This window comes from Chiroxiphia lanceolata, chromosome 29 (genome assembly GCF_009829145.1).
Source record: "Chiroxiphia lanceolata isolate bChiLan1 chromosome 29, bChiLan1.pri, whole genome shotgun sequence".
Lineage (NCBI taxonomy): Eukaryota > Metazoa > Chordata > Aves > Passeriformes > Pipridae > Chiroxiphia > Chiroxiphia lanceolata.
Window position 1 is genome coordinate 1,885,674 of NC_045665.1, and position 11,067 is coordinate 1,896,740.

Consider the following 11,067-nt stretch of genomic DNA (forward strand, 5'->3'; position numbering starts at 1 on the left):
AGCAGAGACACCCACCTTCACTATCTCATGCTCTGGAGACGCCCCCCTTCATCTGCCTGTACTCTGGAGGCCACCACCTTCATCCCCCAGTACAACAGAGACCCCCATCTTTATCCCCCAGGGCTGCAGAGACGCCCACCTTCACCATCCCGTGCTCCAGACACTGCTGCCTTCATCACCTCATGCATTGGAAACCTCCATCTTCATCATCCCGGGCAGCGGAGACCCTCACCCTCATTACCTGCACACCACACCCCCCCTTCACCTCAGAAGACCCCCACCTCCATCCCCTCTACACCCCCTTTCTTCCCCCCATATCTGATCCCTACCCCCAGCAGACACCCCCCACAGACCCCACTTCATGAGGGGTCACAGCCTTTACTGCCTGGGCCCCCTCCTCAGCTGGGAGAGGCCGGGGCCGTGGGGCTGCTGCTGAGCCATGACTTGCCCCCCTCCCTCCAGCACCACTTGCAGCCCGAGGCGCTGCAGGACTCCCGCTTAATCTGATTCTTCATTGCCAGGGGCAGGAAGATGGTGTGGGCAAGGCTTTATGGCTGCCCCATCTGGGTCACTAAAGTGTTGTCCCAGAACAGGTTCCTTCCCTTGATGTGCAAGAAGCTGATCTTGCTTCGATTCACTTCAATTCGATTTGAGATCCTGAGCCGAGGAGTTGGATTCATTTCCAGTTCCGTGCAGGCAGCGCTGGGGGCCAATCCCCAAAGCAGCCCCCACTGGCAAAACTGGTCACTATTTCTACACTTCAGCAAACAGGCATTAAATGTTCATGGGCTACAAGTTACACGGTTCCTCATTAGTTAGTATTTTATCTTCTATTGGTTCAATGATCCTCTCGCTTCTCGTGCTAATTAGCCCACATGCTCCGTTTTCTCCTTTTGAGTCAGTGGGTTTTTTGACTCGGTGGCTGTGATCACCTCTTGCTGGAATTACCCAGTTTGCCCTTTGAATTGACGGTTGGCTTTGTTTCTTCCTCATCATCTCGTGGTTGTGTGGCCAACTGTCCCTGGTCTGTTGGTTCAGCGTTCTGCTGGCCTTGGTTCCCACTGATGTATTGGCTCAAGTTTCTTCCCTCTACAGCTGCAGGTACTGAGGCCTATTAGACCTGCAATTCTGACACGTGTTAAATAGAATTTCTCTGTTTGGAAGCCGTACATCAGGGTGAGCAGCACCCTTGTGATGCAGGAACTGACAGCGTTGGAGTGTTCCAACGGAAAGGTTGTGATGTGGGAACTGACAACGGTGCCCTGGAAGTGGTGCTCTGGAATCTGCTCATTCTGCCTGCTCTCATCCCACGGAGAGGGAGCTAGAGGAGCAGCAGGAGCCTCAGTATGGTGCTGGTCTCGGGGTTGTGCAAAGCCCTGCGGCAGCAGAGGGGCCGGGGCAAGAACCCGGCACCGCGGCCTCGGGCCAAGCGCCGTCCAGAGGAGCCGAGCCAGGCACTGGAGTTTGCCCGCAGTGTCGGCGCCCTCGTGCTGGGCCTGGCTCTGGCCAGCATTTATGGGGCACTGGTGCTGCTGGTGCAGGGCCACGATGTCTGGTACTGCCTGTGCATCACCATCATCCTGGGAGCAGGGCTGGGGCTGGGCATGGCCTTCTCCAGGAACACGCGGATGATCGTGCTGCTGGCACTGCCATACTTCTTCACCAGTGAGCAGCCGTGGATCGGGGAGCTGGGGGGTGCCAGGGGGTGTCAGCTCCCAGCTGAGCCCCAGGATTTCCCTGTCTCTGCAGGGGAGGGGAAGATTCTGATCGTGATGCTGGCGCTGTGCATGACCGTGCAGGGCCCTGGCACCAATGTCCTGAACAACGTCTCCCAGCTCGCCAAGGCGCTGTCGTGCGGGGCTGAACTGGCCCAAAACCAGACGGCCGAGCGGCTGGAACGCGCCAAGGAGCCACTGCTGAGTGAGCAGGGGGCTGAGGGGAGGCGGGGGGATTGCAGGGGCCCTTCCTGGGGAAGCCCCAGCCAGCCCTGGGCTACTCTCGCCCCTCGGGGTATGCTCAGGGGTCCCCCCTCTCTGCAGACCTGCAGAACAAGATCAAGGACATTGGCCAGAATGCCAAGGTGGTGAGCGACCGCGTCCGCAAGTTCGTCCGCTCCATCATGGGCTCCACCAGACACGTCGGTGAGCGGGTCCCCAAGGTCCCCAAGGGTCTGCCCAGCTCCAGCACCCCCCACCCTGATTTCAGTCCACTCCCTTCTCCAACACCCACTCCCTGCCCACAGCCCGGATCCTGCACAACGTCTGGCTGTGGCTGTCGAAGGTCGGTGACGTCTGCAACAAGGAGCTGGGGTCACCCTACCACAGCTGCGTTCGCACCATAGAAAAGGCCAAGGACGACTGCGAGCGTGCCCTCCCCCTCCTCTTCTTCATCTGCTACGTTGTCCTCGGCTTCAAGTGGCTCTGCAACGTGGCTGATGTTGGTGAGTTCCTGTCCCTCTGCAACAGGGGGTTTCAGGGGCAGTGGGGTGGAACTGTGTGCGTCATGAGGGCCCCACCCCAACAGAGATCCCCCCTCTCCACAGTTGCCGGCCTCTTCTGCATCATCCCACAGTATATCCAGGAGTTCGTCCGGGCAAACGTCGCAGCCCGTGAGTATCCTGGTGCCATGGGGGGCCCAGGAGCCCCTCTTGGCTCTTGCTCCCCACCCCAGCACAGCCTCTTGTCGCCTCTGCAGCCATCACGGACGCTCTGAACCACATCCGCAAGGAGTTTGAGTTCAACATCTCGGTCGTGCACCACTTCAACGTCAGCCTCAACGCCAGCAAGAGCCTGGGGCAGGTGTCCCGGGACATAATGGAGGCCGTGCAGCTCCACCTGGAGCCCTACCACCACGGCCTGGAGGTCTTCTCCTACATCTCCTTCTGGGCCATCCTCTACTTGTGCTTCCAGTGAGTGGGCTGGGGTGCTGCTCTGGGGACAGGCACCCGTCGTGCCGGTGCTCAGCTCGCCCGCCGTGTCCGCAGCGCGATGTGGTACCGGCGCCGCTACCTGTGGGACGACACCTTCGACAACGTTTACATCACGCGGCGCTTCGTGGAGCTGGACCTGCGGCGGGCGGAGCAGGGCAGACCCACCGTGCTGCCCCTGACGGCGTGGGAGAGGGGCCGCTACATCCCCCCAGGTCAGCCCCACCCCGGGGGGTGTCCCCCAGCCCAGCCCTGAGCACGGTGAGGAGCTGGGGGTTCCTGGCACGGCCTCACGGTGCTCTTGTGGCCATCCAGCCGCGCTGTGGCTGTCAAAGAAAGAGAGAAAGCAGTATGGCATTCAGCTGATGGGCTTGCTGCGCCACGTGCTGCTGGGCTTCAGCATCATCCTGGCCGACTACAGCATCTTCTGGCTGCTTGACCTGTTCCGGCACCAGCTGAGCGCGGAGATCGTTGCCAGGGGTGAGCAGCACCCACTGCACCGGAGCAGCACCCTCGGGGGCTGGGGCTTTGGGGTGACCGCAGGACTGAGCCGCTCTCGCCCCACAGCGCCATCGACAGTGGCTGTCAGCGTCAACGGGACGGGCTACACCAGTGAGATCTTCCAGGATCTGGTGTCTGCCTTCAATGCGCTGCAGGAGGGCAAGGTCTCGGTGCTGTCCCAGGTCTGCCTCATCGAGCCTGTGGAGCCCGACCACAACACCTACATCACCATCGGTGTGCAGACAGGGGGGCTGCGCCCTCGGCGATGCAGGTGGGTGGGGGGTGCAAGGGGGGCTGCCCCTACGCGACTTGTCTTCTTCCCACCAGGAATCCTGTATGGTCTCTGGCTTTTCATCACCATCTTTGGCTCCTACATGGCACGCCTGCGCCAGGCAGTGTGTGCCGCCTACTACCCGTCCCGTGAGCAGGTGAGAAGCCCCCCCGGGTGTGCATGTCCCACTCTACACCCCCTCAGCAGCCGCCTGCCCTCACCCCATCCCCTCCATGCCAGGAGCGCATGATCTTCCTCCACAACATCATCCTGGCACGGCGGGAGTGGATGGCACTTGCTCTGCGCTCAAGTGGCACACAGAGCACGGCTGATGGCAGGAAAAGCAAACTCTTCCTCATCCTCATCTCCAGGTAAGCTCTCACAAGGGATGGAAAAGGGCAGCAGCATCCTTGGGGGTCTGTGGCAAGGACACTCAGGATGCCATTGCCCCATGGAGCATCACCCTGTGCCCTCAGGTTCCCTGCCCTTGCCCGCCTCTCTCGCTTCTTTGGCATCGAGCAGAAACACTGCCTGGCCTGTGGGGCGGTGGAGCAGCCGGGTTTCAGTGCGTGCATCACGCCCAGCTGCAGAGGTAGGAGCCCCTCTAGCTTGGGGATCCCCTCCCCAGAAAATGCTGCGTCCCCTCTGACGGTCCTGTTTTCCTCAGGGTTGTATTGCAGGGAGTGCTCCAGAGCCCTGAACAACACCTGCTCTGTCTGCATGGCCACCCTGAACTACCCGGGCTCTGTGGACGAGGAGATGTGAGCAGAGGGGTGCTGGGAGCCCACTCGAGCCTGGGGGCTGCAGTGGGTGTGGGGGGCCTGTAGCTCACCCCTCTCTTCTCTCGCCCTACAGGGACTCCAGCGATGAGGAGATGCTTGACTACAAGGAGCAGGCTGAGAGCAAGGACAGCGAACTGCGGGAGGTGGTGGCTCGGTGGCCACCCAGCCCTTCCCACCATGTTCTATTGGGGAACGTGACAGAACATGGAGAACACCATGACAGCACCAGCGTCGGGTCTAGGGCAGCATCCCACCGTTCTCAGCTCCAGGAAGAGCCCTCGGCTGGGACAGAGACACGCAGGAGGAAGAAACGTCCCAACACAAGTGAGATCCCCTCCCACCCTGCTCCTGGCCAGAGCTGACCGTGGGCAGTGGGAGCAGGCAGGGCTGACACCTCCCTCCCCACCCAGCCCTGAAGCGAGTGGTGGTCGCGGTCCTGCCCGGCCCGTGCAGCCGGTTCCTCTGGGGCCGGCCGGCCGAGCATCGCTGCAGCAAGATCTTCCTGGGCGCTGGCTTTGGGATGCTCCTCAGCCTCGGTGAGTGTGTCCCGCTGCCGGGCACGCCATGGAGCCGGTGGCACCAGGAGCTTAGGACACATTGTTGGGTGTTTCAGGACTCTGCCAGCTGCTCATCATGCCTCTGGACCTGTCAGAGTCATACAGGGTGAAGCTTACCTGGGGGCTGACGGGTGAGGATGTGGCGGGGAGGGGACTGGGGTGATGGGAGGCCATCGGGAGACCCAGGGGGTTCTCTGTGGGACCGTGGGGTCAGCTCTCTGCTCCCCACAGGGGTGACTGCCTTGGGCTGGGCCACATCCCCCCACTTCCGCTGTGCCAACCTGCTCATGGTCCCCAAGTGTCTGGGCAAAGAGGGTCGGCTTTACGTTCTCTCCTTTGTCTTCGCTGCCATCTACCATGGTAGGGTCCCCCCAGTGTCCCTGTGCCCCCCAGTGGGGTCCTGAGAGCTGGCGGGCTCTGAGCCACCCCTGCTGGCACCAGGGCCCGTGGCCAACCTCTGGCACAACCTGATGGAGGCGAAACGCTCGATGGACTGCGTGGTGGATCTTCAGGTCAACCACACAACTGGTCTCTGGGAGGTGTCAACGTCCCCCCTGCGCCGTGTGATGGAGGAGCTGGTGGTGAGGGGGGCCTGGGGAGGGGGCAGCAGGGGGCTGGGGGAGCGGGGCCGAGCCTCTGCGTGCGCGTGTCTGCCTGTGTGTCCCCGCAGCGGAGCGGGGAGACGCTGAACACGGAGATGCAGAACCTCTCACGCGCCTTCGTGGAGCTGAACGACCAGGTGGCCAGCGATGAGGGCTTCAACCTGCGGCAGGACAAGGACAAGGGCACCCAGCCGGCCCGCAGCACCCAGGAGCTGTATGAGAGGAAGACCAAACATCGCTGTGCCAGTGAGCAGGATGGGCAGGGGCTGGCAGCACACAGGGCAGGCGGCTGCCAGCCGGGGGGGGCTACCCCTGACCCCCTTGCTGGCCCCACAGGCACCCCAGATGAGGTCTGGGCCAGCAGGGCTGGGTCTGCACAGACAGCTGAGGGTTTTTGCCCCCCCCCAGCTGTGCTCGAGAGTGGTCGTCAGCGCTGCTTAGACTATTTCAAACAGCTGCACAGGACCTGCCTGGAAAAAGTGTCCATGCCCCTTATCAACCACATCCTCTGCCTGCCCATGCGGCTCGGGTTCCTCTGCCAAGCAGTCAACCGTGAGTGATGTGTGGGACCCATTTCCCTGTCCCTGTCCTCCCTTGAGGGGCAGCTCCAGTTCTGCCCCCCACAGATCCCCGGACGGCAGCCACAGCCACCACCATCCCCATTCCGTCCCTGCAGTCATGAGCTCCTGGTGTGAGGAGAGGATCCCCGTGGACAGCAACTTCGGGAAGGTGTTTGACCAGGTGAATGACTCTGTCCAAAGCCTCGGCCAGGAATTCACTGCCAGCATCGTCTACAAGGTGGGTGCTTGGGCACCCTGTGGGTGCCCGACCCCTGTGCCCAGGGCCAGGGTGGGGGCCACATCCTGCCCTGCCCCACGGCCCCTCCACTGCAGGAGGAGCACCAGGAGATGTTGGTGGGCATCAACATAGTGGAGCAGCTGCAGGAGGAGGTGACCTCGCAACTGCGGGAGGAAGGCGCCCGCCTGGGCTTGGCCGTCTCCTTCTTCCGCCTGTTGCTGTCCTTCACCTTCCTCTTCGTCTTCTTCTCGTGAGCCTCGGGATGGTCGGGGGGTGGGGGGTGACCCCCCTGTGCCAGCTGTGGGGCACAAAGGGTTGGGGGCCCCCTTTAGCAGCAGGTCTGGGGGGGGACATGAAAACAAGGGGGTGTGTCCTCAGGGGCTGCACCCGGTGCCTCCTTTGCTCTCCCTAGACCTGTCCTCTCTCGCCAGGGCTTTCTACTACACCTACCGGTACTGCCACGACATCGGCTTCGACAACTGCTACATCACCACCTACTTCCGACAAATCGATGCCCGGCGCGGAGAGCAGGTTGGGCAAGGGGGAAAGGGGTGGAGGGTGGCCTCCCACGCCTGGTGAAGGGTTCTGGGGCACTGTGCTGAACCACCCTGCTGCCCCTCACCCAGAACAAGCGGACGCTGCTGCCCCTGCTCCGGGACGAGGCCTCGGCTTTCGTCTTCCCGTGCCGCCTGGCCCTGCAGCGGCCTGAGCTGAAGTACATGGTGAGGGGCTGGGGAGGGCCTGGGGGGTTGGGGCTGGGGGGGGCAGCAGGCTGTGACACACCCTGCTCCCTGCAGGTGATGGAACTGCTCAGGTGCATCCCGCTCCTGCTCTTCCTCATCTTTGTCTGTGGCCTGGACCACTTCATCTTCGGCGTCCTCAGCATCATCCAGAACCATTCCTTTGTGCAGTATTCCTACCAAAGTGAGCCCAAGGCCCTTAGGGGCAGCCCCACAGCCCCTCTGTGCCCTGCAGGGCAATGCAGGGGGCCCCCCAGCCCTCCCCCTGCCTCCTCAGCCTCCCCATCCTCCCGTCCCACAGCCAGCCACCACATGTCCGTGACCGTGATGGGCACGTCCCTGATGGCGCAGCTGCTGCGGAGCACCATTGGGGCCCTCAACACCTCCTTCGACACCCAAGTGGAGACCTCCAACCGCGGTGAGCCCCCGCCGGGGATGGGACCCTGGGGATGGACCCCTGCCTGCTGCAGGGGGCTCACACCGATGCCCTGTCCCAGCCTGCCTGCCAAAGCCCCATGGCATGACGAGGGAGCAGTACCTGAACACTTGCCTGCCCCTGGTCGCGCTGGCCCTGCTCTGCCTGGCCCAGGTCTACCCGTTCCGCCTGCGCCGTGCCATCGCCGCCTTCTACTTCCCCAAGGTGAGCAGCCCCTCGGCACCGCCCGAGGGCCTGGCACGGCCTGGGGGGTGAGTTTTGGGGTGGGGTTTGGGGTGGGCAGGTGCCCCCAGCCACCCATCCCTCACGGTCTTCGCTGGCGCAGCGGGAGAAGACTCGAGTGCTGTTCTTGTACAACAAGTTGCTGCGGCAAAGGAAGAATTTCTTCCAACTGCAGCGGAGACGCATCGCCCGGAGAGCACGGCAGCCCCCGGGGCTGGTGAGTGGGGTCGGGGACACGGCGGGCTGGGGAGCAGGGCATTGTTGTCCCTTGAGCTGCTGTGGGGTGGCTGCTCTGCCAGAACCCCACGCGGGCCCGTCCTCGCCGCAGGGGACGTCGCTGCTGGAGTGGTGCAGCCAGCATTGGCCTTGGCTGCGCCGCTGCCAGCGCCGGAGCTGCACGTTGTGTGGGACGCCCGGCACCCCCTGGCACCAGGTCTGCCCCGCTCCCGACTGCGGTGCCTTGTACTGCGATCGGTGCTGGACGGAGGCGGGCGGGACGTGCCTCGCCTGCAGCCCCGAGGAGCCCGAGCTCGTCCAGGACAGCAGTGACGACGAGGAGGAGCCGGGGTACGCGGGATGAGGGGGCCGGCAATAAAGGCTGTGATCCCCCCGCGTGGCGTGAAGTGGGGTCCGTGGGGTGCGTCTGCTGGGGTGGGGGTCTGCTTTGTGTGTGATGCTGAAGGGGGGGGTCTCTGCTGCACGGGACGATGGAGATGGGGGTCTCTGTCACAGCACCCTGAGCATCACAAGCTGCTCCCAGCACACACAGAGCTGCCCCCACCCTGCCCGTCACTGCATTCCCAGGGCTGGGGGCACAATGGAAATACAGATGGGGACACTGTGGGGGTTGTGGGACTTCTGGGGTCAGGGATAGGTCTGGGTGCACCGTGGGGGTGGAGATGGGGGCACTGTGAGTCTGGGGACAGGGACATCGAGGGCTGGATGGCACCATGGGGCTGGACTGGGATGTGGAGGGGCTGGGACACCCTGGGCGTGGAGATGGGGACACCAAGGTGCTGAAAGGGGACATCGAAGGGCTGGGGGCACAGCAGGGATGGAGCCAGTACAGGATGGGGCTGCGGCATCACGAGATCAGGACCAACCCGGGGTGTGGACTCAGGGTGTCAGGACTCTGGTGCCTCCAGCACCAGGTGTTTTATTCTCCAGCCTCTCCCCACCCAGCTTTTGCCGTGCTGCTGCGGCTCCACAGCAGTGGGTCATCTGGTCCAACCTCCCTGCTCAAGAGGGGTCATCCCAGAGCACACGGCACAGGATTGTGTCCAGATGGTTCTGGAATATCTCCAGAGAGGGAGACTCCACACCCTCTCTGGGCAATCTGTTCCAGTGCTTGGTAACTGCACAGGGAAGAAGTTGTTCCTCATGTTCAAGTGGAACTTCCCGGGCATCAGTTCCTGTCCCATTGTTGGGCACCCCCGAGCAGAGCTCCAGCCTCTGACACCTCCCTGCAGACACTGACAGGTGTTGATGAGGTCCCCTCTTAGTCATCTCTTCTTGAGGCTGAACAGGCCCAGCTCCCTCAGCCTTTCCTCATAAAAGAAAGAGAGAGAAAGAGGAAAAGAGGAGGGAAAGAGAGAAAGAGGGAAGGAGAAGGAGGAAGGAGAAGAGGGAAGGAGGGAAAGAGGGAAAGAAAGAGGGAAAGAAAGAGAAAGGAAAGAAAGAAAGAGAAAGAGAGAAAGAGAAAGACAGAAAGAAAGGAAGAGAAAGAAAGAAAGAGAAAGAGAGAAAGAATAAAAAAAAGAAAAGAAAAGAGAAGAAAAGAGAAGAAAAGAGAAGAAAAGAAAAGAAAAGAAAAGAAAAGAAAAGAAAAGAAAAGAAAAGAAATGAAAAGAAAAGTATAGAAAAGAAAAGAAATGAAAAGAAAAGAAAAGAAAAGAAAAGAAAAGAAAAGAAAAGAAAAGAAAAGAAAAGGAGTCCCCATCCTTGGATCCAGTGGCATGTTCGGTCCATCCTGCCCGTGCTCTGGTGCTGGGCCTGCCTTTCCCCTGAGCCGAGTCTTCAGAAGTCCTCGGGCTGTGGCCGGGCAGATCTGAGGTTTCGCCACCACACCCAAATCTCTCCCCTTCCCCCTCGGTTAAAGGTGCAGACCCGGCTTCAGCGAAGCCCCTCCTGCCTTTGCGAGCTGCCGAGTGTTTGAGGAGTTGACATTTAATTTTTCGGCCTCCCACTGTTGTCCCCAAACAGGTTCCCCAGCCCCGCTCTCTGCGCAGAACTGTAAATAAATCAGACCTCGGCTCTGTGCGTGGAGCGGCCTCTTGCACAAGGAGTGAAAGAACCCGTTCCGGGACAACACCACCACCGCGTGGCTCAGTCGGTTAAATCGCGTTCCTGGGAGCTCTTCCAGGGCGGTGATTTCACGCAGTGAACAGAAGGAGGAGAAGGAGAAGAGATAAAAGGGAGCAAGCGAGAAATCCTACAGCAAACAATGGCAACGCCAAGCCTTAGGAATATAAATCCCACCAAAACATCGCTCCTGTTTGCATCAGCCATTTCCCCATCCCACGAGTCCCACCAGATGCAGCAATGAGAGGATCCGTGGGTCAGGATTCCATTCCCCAAACCAGCCCGTGGGTTGCATTATTGGAACAATCCCACTGTTTACTCAGTGCTTTGGTTCACCTTGGATGGAGCTGCTTCTCTGGAATTCACAGCGTTGTGAACACAGCATTCCCTGTGGGTGAAGTTTAACATCCCACGTATCCCGTGTTCCTTTAATCACAACACGTCTGACACCAATCCATTTTGCAATGTCATCCTCGATGCCTGCTGAACCACAGGTTTGATTCTCCAAAAGCACGTCTTGCCCAGTTGCTCAGAGCATCTACTTGCCAGGTTGCATTTTCTAGAGCCCATTTATGTCTAATTATTACACAGGGAGACAACTTGCTTCCAGCCCAAGGGCTAAAGCCATTCTGAAGGCAGGATCAGAGAATCATGGAAGGATTTGAGTTGGAAGGATCTTAAAGCTCATCCAGTTCCACCCCCTGCCATGGGCAGGGACACCTTCCACTGTCCCAGGTTGCTCCAAGCCCTGTCCAGCCTGGCCTTGGATGCTCCCAGGGATGGGGCAGCCACAGCTTCTCTGGGCAACCTGTGCCAGGGCCTCCCCACCCTCACAGGGAACAACTCCTTCCCAATATCCCATCTAACCTGCCCTCTGGCAGCGGGAAGCCATTCCCTGTGTCCTGTCACTCCAGTTTCTGATGCTATAGGA

The 11,067-nt window shown here is 60.7% G+C and overlaps 1 protein-coding gene across 1 annotated transcript; it reads left to right on the forward strand.

The window, feature by feature from the left end:
* Positions 1-794: 794 nt before the first annotated feature.
* Positions 795-8,445, forward strand: DCST2 (DC-STAMP domain containing 2). The gene is made up of 29 exons (XM_032713359.1): positions 795-1,665; positions 1,750-1,920; positions 2,040-2,141; positions 2,243-2,440; positions 2,543-2,608; positions 2,695-2,908; positions 2,984-3,141; positions 3,242-3,406; positions 3,494-3,661; positions 3,755-3,855; positions 3,939-4,069; positions 4,175-4,290; positions 4,366-4,459; positions 4,554-4,804; positions 4,891-5,016; positions 5,094-5,168; positions 5,269-5,397; positions 5,479-5,618; positions 5,708-5,885; positions 6,048-6,191; positions 6,316-6,437; positions 6,533-6,687; positions 6,869-6,968; positions 7,064-7,159; positions 7,235-7,361; positions 7,479-7,595; positions 7,675-7,817; positions 7,939-8,052; positions 8,164-8,445. Exons 1-29 carry the CDS (start codon positions 1,347-1,349, stop codon positions 8,413-8,415), a joined length of 4,272 nt encoding a protein of 1,423 aa, XP_032569250.1. The 5' UTR covers positions 795-1,346; the 3' UTR covers positions 8,416-8,445.
* The last annotated feature ends 2,622 nt before the right edge of the window (positions 8,446-11,067 follow it).